This window comes from Mustela nivalis (assembly GCF_964662115.1).
Source record: "Mustela nivalis genome assembly, chromosome: 5".
Lineage (NCBI taxonomy): Eukaryota > Metazoa > Chordata > Mammalia > Carnivora > Mustelidae > Mustela > Mustela nivalis.
Window position 1 is genome coordinate 154046942 of NC_139024.1, and position 13390 is coordinate 154060331.

Below are 13390 nucleotides of genomic sequence, written 5' to 3' on the forward strand. Positions count from 1 at the left end.
TCAGGAAAGCTAAAAGGGCCAGAGCACAGTGGGGCTGGTAAGGACGGGGAGAGGCACCCTTTGTGCAGATTAGAGGCTTCTAGCACCGGAGGGCAGAGGAAAGAAAAAAGCTGGTGAGTTAACTTGGAATGTGGAAGGATCACAAGAGATCTGCACCTGGGCTGAGAGGAGGGGAGAAGGAAGCAAAAAGAGGACCAAGAAGGCATAAATAAGAGATGAGCTGCCAAGGTCAGAAGATGAGCAACCCATCTCTATGAAGACCCCCACTGATGGAGGGAATGTCGGAAGAAAGATAAGAAGACAGCTATAGAAAATGCCTGAGGACTGGGAGCATGAGTACACCTGGTCTAGAAGCTTCCTTTATCTGGGTATCAGCAAAAGAAAGACCCACAGACAGGCAGACAAGGGACATCTGCTCTGCACCCACCGTGCTGCCCCACCTTGGAGCAGGGGCTAACCCCCACAGAGATGCCTTCTCAGTTTTTAAGACGTATCTCCTTTTTCTTCTCCCCCCTTTCCTCCTGCCGTCTGAGGTGTTGGCCAGATAAGATCATGCACTTCTTTGGGGTTAGTGACAGAGGTCCGGTAGAGTTCTGCCTTTCTCTGTCCTGGTGATATGGCCACCAAGAGCAAGAGGAACAGGCCTGGCTGTCCTTTCAGTGTCTCTTCAAAGATGAGCCTCATGGAACAGAAAAGCAACGACGGAAACCACAGAAGGACTTCGAATGTCAAGGTGACACGCATAGTCTCATTGCTGTGACCTGTGGTCAGCTAGTGGATACCATTGTATCTAAATTATTAACTAGCTAGAGAACATCCAGATCATATTGTGGACCTGGGTGCGGGAGCTCTGGGAGACGGGAAGGAATGCTGTTAACTCCCAGCGCCCACTGGCCAGGCTTCCTACCACGTGCACAAAGGGCCCGCAGCGCCTAGGACACAAAGCCACACACCCAGCAGAACGCTTCTGAACTACAAAGGGTCTTTCTAGGAGTAACACGGGCTGGGGACTAGCAACGAGGATAACAGACTGATGCCCCGGTGGGATGGTCTCTGTTAAGCCCAACACAGACAATATGGACAGTATGACATTATCTCAGTTTTGAGGGAAATACCCCAATTTTGATAAGTAACGTTACTCACCCTTTATACCGGAACATCTCTGAATAAGCACAGATCCCCCCTTGAACCTACTTGTTCACCCTCCGATTCCACATAACCATGTTCTAGACCCACTTCAAGAATTCTCTGAACCCTTCCTTGGGACTGGGGATAAGATATGTTACCTTCTTCCAAACAACAGCGGGTCATCCACAGCCTTTGACAAAAGGGTGTCACCTTTTCTTGGTAGACACAAATGCTAAATGAAATCACCACCTCTGATCAAGAAAAAAGCATCTGTGGCTTCTATGAAAGGCCGGTGTCCGTCAAGCCTGTTCTCAAATTCTGAACACAGATAGTACTCTAACCTTAAACTTGTTGCATTCTAAAAGTTTGATTGTACATCAGTCGTGGAAAAGAGAGGTACATCCCCCAGTAGGAATTACACACATAGCAGGTTCTCAGAACAGCTCAGAAATCTAGTCCTTTCCTTCAAACAGGAATAATACAGTAGAACTGAGAGTTCAAGTGGTATCTTGATGAGAAAATGCATTCACACTTCCCTTTGGGGATGCCAGGAACCCCCAAACTCTCCCTTTCTGGCAGTGAAAGGAGGGGCTCCTCTTGCGCAAAGTGGGCGTTTGGTGGGTCCAGGTGTGGACTTTGGGAGGAAGGTCTCTGTGTTGAAAATCGAGACCGGAGAATGCAAGGGGAGGGGGATGAATGCCTCCATGTCTAGACTGGGAGGTAGGGTTGGAGGACAGAAGGGGGCTGCGGGCCTCAGGGAGGAGCGGGGCCTGGGGAGTCGAGGAGCACAGACACGCTGCTTCCCGCCACCTCTCCCATCTCCCCGGCATGCCCAAATTTCTTTCACTTCTTTCTCTTTACTCTTCTGGAAGGCTTTGTGGGGAAGGGCTGAGAAAAAATGGAAGGTGACAGCAGGGTCTATGCAGTTGGAAGAAAGAAGACGAGGGAATCACCAGGGAGAAATAGAGCGGAAGAAACGCAGTCTCCTAGTCAGAAGGAAGGGGTGGGTTTCTCACAGGTAAGATGCGCACCACCAGTCAGAATCTTGTCTGGGGGCAGGTGCACAGACCCGCAGGTAAGAGACACTAAGCGCTACTGCTCTTCAGCAGAACACTGGGCACTTAAATGAGAACCCTTGGGAACACTTCCCCCACGGATGATCTTTTTAAGAAAGGGTTATCAAAAAATGTACTGCACATCTGTTGCACCTTGCCAACGTCCTCCTCAGACACCTAGAGCCCAGAGAAATATATGCTCACGTTTAAAGAACTCACACACCTCAAATTCCAGCGCAGAAATTTGGCCTTGGTCACCAATTTCCAGCAAGGTGGCCGACCTGGAACAGTTGTGTATCCTTCATATAAAATTCCATCCCAAACCAGTGCACTGATATACTTTGTACTACTTGCTACTGATTCTAACCAGCGGTCATTCTTTAGCTATAGCAAAAACAAAAGACTGAAAAATGTATACTTTTGTCTATAAATGATAAGAATGTCATCCAAGTTCTAAGATACGCACTAAGAAATACAAAAATGGCATTGTGATTTACTGGAGTCTTCCAAGTGTCACTGGCATTACCTCTGTATTAACAACTTCCATAGGTTTCCTCTTCATTTCTCCTATGTCCAAGTAACTGGGGGAGGAAAACAAAACAGTAAGGTTCCTTTTATTGCTTTTGAGTCAGTTATGTAAATTTCTTATTAAAAATTGTTAAGATGTAAAGCAAGCATAGGCAATGCTTAAGCCTAAACCAAAAATCAATAGTTACCGGTTAAAAGCAATGAGGGCATTAGGAACTGCCCCGAGCGTCACCCACCAGAGCCCATCCATGTCTTCGCCCAACGTCAGTGACACTGAAGTCTTAGAAACACACACTTCTTCGAGGGAAGGTTTTCCCCCACAATGGTTGGCCCCTGACAATCCATGCAGTATTATTAATTCTTACAGTTTCTTTAAAAAGATTATTTAGTTATTTATTTATTTGACAGAGACACAGCGAGAGAAGGAACACAAGCAGGGGGAGTGGGAGAGGGGGAAGCAGGTTTCCCATGGAGCAGAGAGCTCGATGCGGGGCTCAATCCCAGGACCCTGGATCATGACCTGAGCCAAAGGCAGACACTTAACAGACACTTAACTTTTTGATAGAAAGAGAGGTTTGTGTGTACAGTTCCTTAACAGTTTCATTTGTCACAGCTTTTAGGTCAAAACAAAGTACTGGGGTGCCAGGTGGCTCAGTCGGTTAAGCATCTGACAACTCCTGGTTTGGGCTCAGGTCATGATCTCACAATCGTGGGATCGAGCCCCACATCAGGCTCTGGGCTCAGCTTGGGGTCTGCTTCAGATTTTTCTCTCGCTCTCTCTTTCTCTCTCTCATAAATACATAAAATCTAAAAAACAAAACAAAAAACACAACAAAGGAAGTACTGACAGCATGCATTAGACCATCTGTGAAGGGGGGGAATCTTCTTCCCTATGAAAACACTTTCATGATACAGAAATGCTCAGCCACGGGGATGTTTAGGCATTGGTTCAGCTAAAATGCACATGGGTGGCCTCGTTAACCTCTGGAGACCCCTATTACTAAATTACTATTTGCTCTAATATTAGCTAGTGATCCTTCTTTAGCTATGGTGTGAGTACAACCTGAAAGCCACACACTTGTGTCAACCTCGAGCCCCGAGGCCATCACTGCGATCTGGTTCCACTGTCCTTCACGCATAGCAGGTGGTGAATAAATGTTCGAATATAAAAATAAGTATAAATCTAGCCTTTAATATATAACCATAGAGCAAAGATACCTCACCTGCCATCAGTGCCGAGTTGCCAAAAACAGAGTTTATATTAGAATTAATTTTATCTATGTTTTGTTACTGTTGTTTGCATTTTTGGATAGAATGCTCTAGTTAATCAGTACCACTAGAAATTTACATTTTTCTTACATGAACTGTGTTTACCTAAGACAGTGCAAAACTCCCTCCGTTTAGCAGTAAAATGGCTCTTTTGCAAATCTGCGGGGACTGATTTCTGACATAAGAGCAAAACAGCTTAACTGCCATTTGCAGAAAAGTGATCTCAGACCCACAAAATTAATGAAGTAGAGTCAACTTCCAAAAACACACAGAAAAGCTTTAAGGAAAATAGCTATCTCTAGAATTCCCTGCTATAACATAAAGGTTGAATAGCTACCTCAAGTTTAACTATGGTTTCAAAAATTTTAGGAAAACCCTGAGTCAAAGAAATTCAAGAAGGAAGTTGATCATTTTCATTTGAGTATTTTTTCCTACCATTGCTAAGTTCCCCAACATCGTTTAGGGTCCAAATGACATAAATTACCCTCGATATTTTCTGGGCTTTCTTTTCTTCGGCCAGTTGCCCCATTTGTTGTGTAAACTTGTGGCTGCTAAGCTTCCAACATATTCAGCATTTAAATCTTCAGGGCTTATCATTATAACCATAGATACCCCTACTCGAACAGAAATAAATAAACTGTTCACCTGTCAGCATGGAAAACTAACCATGGAAACTGTTATAACAAATTTGGGGGTTTTTTTTTGTATATGAATTAAAAGTAAAGATTACCATACAAATCTCTTATATCCATATAAAGAATGACTTGAAGTACACTTCCTCTTTGCTTTGGAACTGGACCTGTTTTTATCTTTTGAGTTGTTAGGGCCAAATAAACAAAAGAGAATAGGAGTTACAAAAGTGAGTCTTAGACCTGGAGGGCCTCGGTGGCTCAGTGGGTTAAGCCTCTGCCTTTGGTTCAGGTCATGATCTCAGGGTCCTGGGACCCAGCCCTGCATTGGGCTCTCTGCTCAGCGGGGAGCCTGCCTCCCCCTCTCTCTGCCTACTTCTGAGCTCCCTCTCTGGGTCAAATAAATAAATAAATAATCTTTTTTAAAAAACCAACAAGATATATGACGAAACATGTATTGTACATGGACATAGTGACCCTTTGTAATTCTACGACATTTTGATGTGTACAAAGCCTGCTCACATCTATCGCACTCACTTTCCTAACACCACCACGATTCAAGCATGCTTATGCTCCTTGTAGGTATCAGGAGGCTGACTTGCTGAGGCAAGTGCCTTGCCCAAAGACACACAGCTAAGAAGCAGCTCAGCCTCATGTCTCCTGATTTTTAAGTGCTAAGTATCTTTGAAGCACATGGCTCCATCTAGTTCTTATCCATGAAGTTAGTTAGCCAAAGTGTGCTGAAGGAGGTTTCCAAATGCATCTGTCCTCTCTCATTAAAAACAATGTCTGAGAAGAATAAATGAAAGAAGATGGGATTGGGAGGGAGACAAACCATAAGTGACTCTTAATCTCACAAAACAAACTGAGGGTTGCTGGGGGGAGGGGGTTTGGGAGAAGGGGGTGGTATTATGGACATTGGGGAGGGTATGTGTTTTGGTGAGTGCTGTGAAGTGTGTAAACCTGGTGATTCGCAGACCTGTACCCCTGGGGATAAAAATATATGTTTAGAAAAAATAAAAAATTATATTTAAAAAAAAATTTAAAAATAAATAAATAAATAAAAAGGTAATTTTAACGTCTAAGATCAAAAAAATAAAAAAAATAAAAACAATGTCTAGCAGAGCAAAAAAAAGCAGAACACTCAAAATTCAGTTAAAGCAGATTCAGAAAAGAAAAGTGAATGTGACATCGGAGATATTTGGGAAAATATTTCTATATAGTGAAAATTAGAATTCACAAGTCTAGACTTGGCAGTAAGGATACGTTTTTGCTATCCTGAGACCCAAGCCAGATTTCAATGAAAACACTATATTAACAAATATGAAACATAAAGTTTCCATGCGATCCAGTAACTCCACTCCTAGGTACATAACCAAGGAAAATGAAAACTTGTACACAATTCCCTACAGCAGCATTATCTCATAATAGCCCAAAGTGAAAAACCCACATGCCTATTAATGGATGACCAAAATGTGGTATATCCATAACCACGAGATATTCTTCAGCAAGACAAAGAATGAAGTGCTGATACACATTACAACTTAGGTGAGCCTGGGAAACTTCATGCCAAGTGAAAAAGGCCAGAAACACCAAAGGCTACCTATTGTATGATTCCATCGGTATGACATGTCCAGAACGGACAAATCCACCGACACAGAGAGTAAGTAGATCAGCAATTGCCAGAGGATGGGGAGAAGGGGAAACTGGGGTTTTGTTCTGGAGTGCTGGAAATGTGCTAACATTAGTTCGTAGTGATGGTTGCACAACTCCATGAACCTCCTACAGATGACTGAAATAAGTAACGTCTATGTTGTGAGAAATATATCTCAATAAAGTTGTAAAAAAAAAATCCTGTGGAATATTAAATGCTACCTATCCTCCAACACCCCCCCACCAGAAACAATGTCCCTCAACTGTGAACTTCCACACGGTTTTATTTTTCTAATCCCGGTTCTTCCTTTCTACGTTGCGTTAAAATGATCAGTGTGCATGTGGTCTCTCTCCTGCTAGATCTCAAAGTCTTCAAGACAAGGAGTCACATCTAGCTCATTTTTGCTCTTCTTTTCGCAGATCTACGCACAGCTTGCGAACTCACTGACCGCCTGTATGAGTGAGCTCTCTGCCGGGAACTGGGAATAAGCAGACTGACCCCCTGCGCTTGAAGGTCTGGCCATCGAGTACCTACAGACAGACATACAGGCAGATACCATAAGCCAATAAGCCCTTCCAAGCATTATGCTAATAGCGTAAACATGCGGGGGTGGGAAGAGGGTCACAGCAGTGGGGGCGTGGTCAGTTCTGCCTGAAATGAAAATTTGGAAGAATTTAAGCAGGTGGGGCGAGGGGAAGGGTAGGAAGCAATTTTCTCCTCTGGTGATTACATACTATCCAATGGTTTAAAATAACTTTTAAGAAGTCGTTATTTAAACTCAAAAAACAGGTGCCAAGAAAAAGAAAAAAGAAAACAAGAGGAAAGAGGAAAAAAAAAAAAACAACGGAAAACGCTCAAGTGTCCGGTCTGGTCACTGAATACTTTTCTAAGATTCCTGTTCCTCCTGCTACCCAAGCGGAATTCCTTCCCCAGACACACATAAGCCCCCTCCCCAGCCGCAGCGGGGAGCCCCGAGAGGCATCCACCCGCGCAGCCCCAGCCCCTGGACACCCGGCGGGTGGGCGAGGTGCGGCTCCCTCCTTTGCTCAAGCGACCCGAGCCCTTCGGTGAGACCTTCAGCGGCGGGCGGAGGGGACCGACGGACTCACTTGAGCTTCTTGAAGGCTTCCGGGCCCCCGGCCACGTAGTTGCCCCCGCTCTGGATCTGGTCTAGCTTGCGGATGCGGTGCCCGCTCCGCGGGGTGTAGATGTTCCTGACCGCCCCAAAGGGCGCCTGGACGCCGCCCGTCACCTCCTTCAGAAAGACGTCGAAGCTGGACACCTTCTTCTCGTGGATGACGACGCGTCGCCCCGCGAAGAAGGGGTCCCCGTTGCGGAACACCAGCACGCTCTTCACGACGGGCTGGGACAGGTGGCTGGACCTGGCGCCGGTGCCGCTCATCTTCCCCGCGGGACGCCGCCCTGCGGGCTTCTCAGGGGAGCTGCCTCTGCCCAGACGCCTCGCCGCGCGCACCCCGCGGGGTCGCCTGCTGAAACCAACGCGAAACACGCAAGCCCGCGGTTAAAAAAAGAAAGAAAAAAAAAAAAAGGCGGAGCGCGGACTGAGCGCCCGGCTTCACCCTGCGGAGACCCTGCGGGTGCGGGGCGCGCCGTGCACGTCCGGCGGGCTCCCCGCAGACTGCACAGCCAATCGGCGCTCGCCGTGCGCGCAGCACCCCTGCCTCGCACGCTCGGGGCAGAGCCCAGGTCGAGCCGCCCCGGGACGCGAGCGCGCGAGGGTCTTCACGCGGGGGAGCCGCGGGGCCGCCGCAGGGAGAGGAGAGCGCGCGGCCACGCACACGCGAAGGGCAAGGACGCGCCAACTCCGCGTCTCACTTCCCAGTCGCGGGACTCTTGCACACGCTTGCGGGTTCTCGCTCGGCCCCCTCACCCCTTCCTCTCCTGCTTGCTCCCCAAATGAAAGCAATGGAGGGTCTGGCTCGAATTGCCCACATGCTTATTTGCCGAAAAATAACACCCTAATGTGCGTTGAGGGAGAAAAGGGGGACCTCGGGGGAGGCTCGAGCTTCCGGGACCCCCGACCCCTCCGGCGACCGGCAGCGCCAGCGCGGGCGAAGGTCCCCGGGTACCGTTTGAACCCCGCGGCGCGCCACCGGGTCCCAGGGCGGGAGGCAGCGGGTGGGGTCCCCGGGGACGCGGCCCCCGCGGGGGTACCTGGCGGCACTCGAGGGCCGGCTGGGGGAGGGCGAGGGCCGGGCGGGGGCGCGGCGCGGCGGTTCGGCTGGCACCGCGCTGAGCTCGGGGGCGGCGCGGCTCCGCCGCTGTTCCTCCGCCGCCGTTGCCTCCGCGGGCCTCCCTCACCCCCCGGGGGCGGGGGGAGGGATGGACTCGTTACTTCTCGCCGTTTCCATAGCGACTGCAGCCGCGCGCGGGGCCGCGTCCGCCAACGAGTCCTGGCGCGCGCCCGGGTCCCTCAGGCTTTGCCCGGGGCCTCCCCAGAGACGGTGGAGAAGTCGGGGTTGGCGGGGGTGGCGGGGATGGAGGGGCGCCCGGTGGCGTTACCGCGCAGTCCTAACATGAATGGACGCCCCCTGTGTGCCACGCGCTACGCTAGAGGTTGGTGACACAGCGGTGAAGACGGCCGCCTGCGGTATCTTGAGTGTTGGCCAAGCCACTCCGGGACATACTTATTGTGAAGCCAGGAAAAGTGTCCTTGAATTCTCCTTGCTCTGTGCAGACTTCATTACTGACTGTTCCTAACGCATCATATATGAACAGAAGTAGCATTGATAATATATATAATATACATAATATATTTAATAATGTATATTATTATATACATTGCATATAAAATAAGGTATATAAAATAATAATAAATATATAAATATATAATATAATATAAAAATAAATATAATATATTATATATTATATAGATGAATATAATACAATAAACAAATAAATATAAATAAAATAATACTATATTTAATAATGTTATTATTAAATAATAACATTTAATAATGTTTTAAAACATTCCTAATGGAATGTTTTCTATGTAGCCGGCACTGCGTTAGGATCTTTATTACACTGTCTCCTTGAATGCTCATAATAACCTTCAGAAGTATACATTATTCTTTTCTTCTGATGAGGAAACCGAAGAAACTTAACCTCGGGTCACACACAAAAGTTCAGGCCTCCTTCTCTGTGATTCCAGAACTTTCTTGACCACCATGTCCTATGAATCTAAAAGGCGAATCCGTAAAACATTGCAATCTGGAGCAGAAACATTTTTATTAAAGTTACCTAATATGTTCATGTCTGGAGAGTTCACAGTTTTCCAAAGAAGACCAAAGAGAAGAGAATAATACAGAGAGAAAAGAGAAGGGAATTCTGGGAGCCAGTTGTAAGAACCCACAGGTTAAGGGATTGAATGGGGAGATCTGTGCAAATATGCTACCAAATAAGGAAATAAGGCAGAATATCTTTTGAGGGAAAGAAGGTGGTAAACCAAGCAACCCCCAGATAACCCAAACCCCTCTACCACCTATACCACCCAAGCACAAAATGAAAACTTGCTGCCTCTTGTTCAAAAATTAAGAATATCAAGATGGCAACAGGAAAGCATTAAACCAAACACAGGGACGTCCGGAAGTGTGGGGCCTTGTTGTAAGTCCACGAACCCACCACCCCACATGCACGTTCTGGTTTCTTCCACAGGAGTATCTCCAGTGCAGATCTGTCTCCTGGGGCCAGACATACTTACCCAATGGTCTCTTAGTGATGTGGTGGCAAGTATTTAGTTACTGGCTGTTGGGGAGGGGAAGGCCTTGATTCATACCTTTTACCAATTTTTGTAGTTTAAATATTGCAAATTTGGCTGATTTCCAGCTACCAGTCTCATGTCACTGAAGGCAAGAAAGGCACAGTTGCATGCCTTTATTTGGTATTTCCACCATCCTATTAGAGTTGACTTGGAACTTCATAGATAATAGTAAAATACAGGTGGTGGCGAGTTCTGAGTGGGTTTCTAAGGGTTCTTCAGTCAGTCACCATCCTCTGTCCATTCTCCCTCTCAAATATTCCTTCATAAGTGAATCCATTTGTTCATCTCCAAATCCACTAACACCATCATCACCAGAAGTGTCACCCTGTCTCCCGTTGTGTTTCCCTACTTGACACTCTCCACAGGACAGCCAGCCTGAAGTTCTCTTGAAAAACACACATCCACTCATGTCACTTGACAGCTGAAAACTTTATGGATGTCCCTGCTTTTCATAAGATAATACCCGACATCATCCACAATAATCCCAAAGCCCTAGATATGCTGGCTCATAACACTTTAGTCCATTCTCTTCTTACTCGACTCTCCCTATGGTTTCCCAATGTCAAGACCTGACCTTCCACTTCCTTCAGTTCCTTTGTACATACTTTCCAGCTCCTCACCCCCCATTACCTTGTGTTCCAACCAGTACTTCAAGTCCCAGTTAAATGTCATTTCTCTTCCTTTCCCAGTTCAAGATAGCTCTGTACTTATTATATATTTTCCTCCACAGTCTTATCAGTTGTAATTATGAACCTTTGTAAAATTATATGTTTAATTTTTGTCTTTGTATGACTGGATGTTTAACCTTTCTATAATTATATGTGTATAGGTATAAATTCACCGAAGGAAAAAACTTTGTCCAGGTGTGATCTGCAATCCCACAGAGGCTGAAATATATATATATAGATATATATATCTATATATATATATATTACATATTTATATATAAAATAGTACTAGCACAGAGGCCAGTATATATATATATATATGGAGAGAGAGAGTATATATATATATCAGTATATATATATATATATATATATATATATATATATATATGGAGAGAGAGAGAGAGAGCATGCCTAGCACAGAGCCTGACATATATGAGATATATATGTAAGAGTACTAAATAATTATTAGATGTGTGAATAAAGACAAAATGTTTTAAGTTTAAAAATCAATATACAGCTTTGGGGCGCCTGGGTGGCTCAGTGGGTTAAAGCCTCTGCCTTCAGCTCAGGTCATGATCTCAGGGTCTCGGGATCGAGTCCCGCATCGGGCTCTCTGCTCAGCAGGGAGCCTGCTTCTCTCTCTCTCTCTCTCTCTGCCTGTCTCTCTGCCTACTTGTGATCTCTCTCTCTCTGTGAAATAAATAAAATCTTTAAAAAAAATCAATATACAGCTTCAAAATATTTAGAAACTGCTCCTGTGGAAGAAATTTTCAGATGAGCAAATAAAATACTTGATAACTAAAGAGATTCTAAAACTAATTGCTTAGCTTTGGAGAGAAAATGCATAGCCAGATACAGATGAAAGCCCCAATACAGGAAGCCAGACTCTTTTTTTTTTTAATCAATTGATTAACATATAATGTACTGCTGGTTTCAGAGGTAGAATTCAGTGATTCATCAGTCGCATATAATACCCATTCTCATTGCATCCGGTGAGGAAACCAGACTCTTACCCACCACTGAGTTTTGCCAGTCTTTCAAGGCATTAGAGATGTATATAGAATGCGGGACATATTCTGCTTGTTTTTCCTCAAAGAGTGTCATTACTTTTACAACTAGTGTTCATAACTCACTCTCGGAAAGAGCAACAACTTCTTGAGACCATGTTTCTTGGATATACGTTTGGATAAGGGTGGCTGCTTCTGATAAGCCCTGACTTCCTCTTGTCTGGTGAACTCTGCTGGTTCCAGTAACGGCTATACTCATCTTCATACCCAGGGATGTCTACCCCAGTTGGCCATATTTAAAGCCCAAGGGTATCTGTAAGAGGGACCACCCTCTTCTCCTATTTACAGCCAAATCATGTAGGTTCTAGCTACCTAACATGCCCTAACCCTTCTCCTTCTCATTATGACCCCTCTCCCTACCTGGGTTTGGCACTTAGTAAAAACACTTGCCACATATCTAAAGAGTTATGAACAATAACAAATAATTATCTCCTACTTTAGTTGAATTATTGGTATTTAGAGTATGAGATGAGTAACCACAATCTCCTGAAACAATAAACTTGAAACTTCTTTTTTTATATTGCTTCCTGCCATAAAATAAACTCCAAAGGAACCTCTAGCAATTTATCTTTAAATTATACAGAAACTGAATATCACATTTTCCTACATTACTATTTTCCTCCTCCAAAAAACATAAAATTTCAATGGGAGATTTTTTTTTTAAGATTGTATTTATTTCTTTGACTGACAGAGATCACAAGTAGGTGGCGAGAGAGGGGGAAGCAGGTTCCCTGCCAAGCAGAGAGCCTGATGCGGGGTTCGATCCTAGGACTCTGAAATCATGACCTGAGCCAAAGGCAGAGGCTTAACCCACTGAGCCACCCAGGTGCCCCTCAAGGTGAGTTTTAATATCAGTGAAAAACTTTGCAGTTCACACGGGTGTGATCTGCAAGCCCAACAGAGAATTTCCACAGAGGGTTTCTATTTTCCCTGAACCACAGAGGGAAATATTATCTTGTCTGAATCTTCCAGCACTTAACATCATGGTAAAGGCTGGTGTTCAATAAATAGTTTTTAAATGAATTAATCTGAGAGTCAAGCATGATGCAGACATGAAGGAAGAAAGCAGAACCAAGGCCTCTTGAGGAGAGCTGAACCACTGCTACAAGGTGCCACCACTGCGTTCAATGCTGTTATGAAATATATTTGTTCATATATAACTTCTGCCTTTAGTGATTCTTTAGAAAGGATACTGATAGAACTCCATCTCCAACACAAGCTAAATATCCTGTTCTTCTAAAACAGTAAAAACAAAAACAAAAACACCTGGATTAAGAAATGTTGAAATCTTTTTAAATGCACTGACAATTTGGCAAGAATGAATTCAGAAAAGCCAAAAGCTAAGTGAAAAAAGCAACCTTGGGAGGTAAGCAGGTACTGAAATCAGTTTTAACCCTAAGTACACCTGGCCATGTCCTCAACTGGCCTGGAACTGATGTTCTGATAGCTGTGCAGGAAGGCAGACTTATCGAGAGATAAGTCTGAGACCTTCCCGGGATGGACAAACTGAAAGGAGTCCCCCACGTGGAACTGTGATCTCAAGTTACGCCGTCAAGGTAATGGGCAACCAGAATTAACTCTCTCACAGAGCAGGTACAGTGAGGAGATGTG

At 45.2% G+C, this 13390-nt stretch overlaps 1 protein-coding gene across 3 annotated transcripts in view; it reads right to left on the minus strand.

Moving 5' to 3' along the window:
- DCDC2 (doublecortin domain containing 2) overlaps positions 1 to 8690 on the minus strand; it is a 135609-nt gene extending 126919 nt beyond the window's left edge. The window contains exons 1-3 of one of the 3 annotated variants that reach the window (XM_082731486.1): positions 8439 to 8690; positions 7373 to 7750; positions 2710 to 2764 (exon numbers count right to left, since the gene is read on the minus strand). In XM_082731486.1, coding sequence (XP_082587612.1) covers positions 2710 to 2764; positions 7373 to 7665 — 348 coding nt within the window. In that variant the 5' untranslated portion in view covers positions 7666 to 7750; positions 8439 to 8690. Of the gene's footprint in view, positions 1 to 2709; positions 2765 to 7372; positions 7754 to 8241; positions 8362 to 8438 lie in introns of those variants that run through there. The other 2 variants (XM_082731488.1, XM_082731487.1) reach the window with 2 other exon arrangements.
- Positions 8691 to 13390: the final 4700 nt, after the last annotated feature.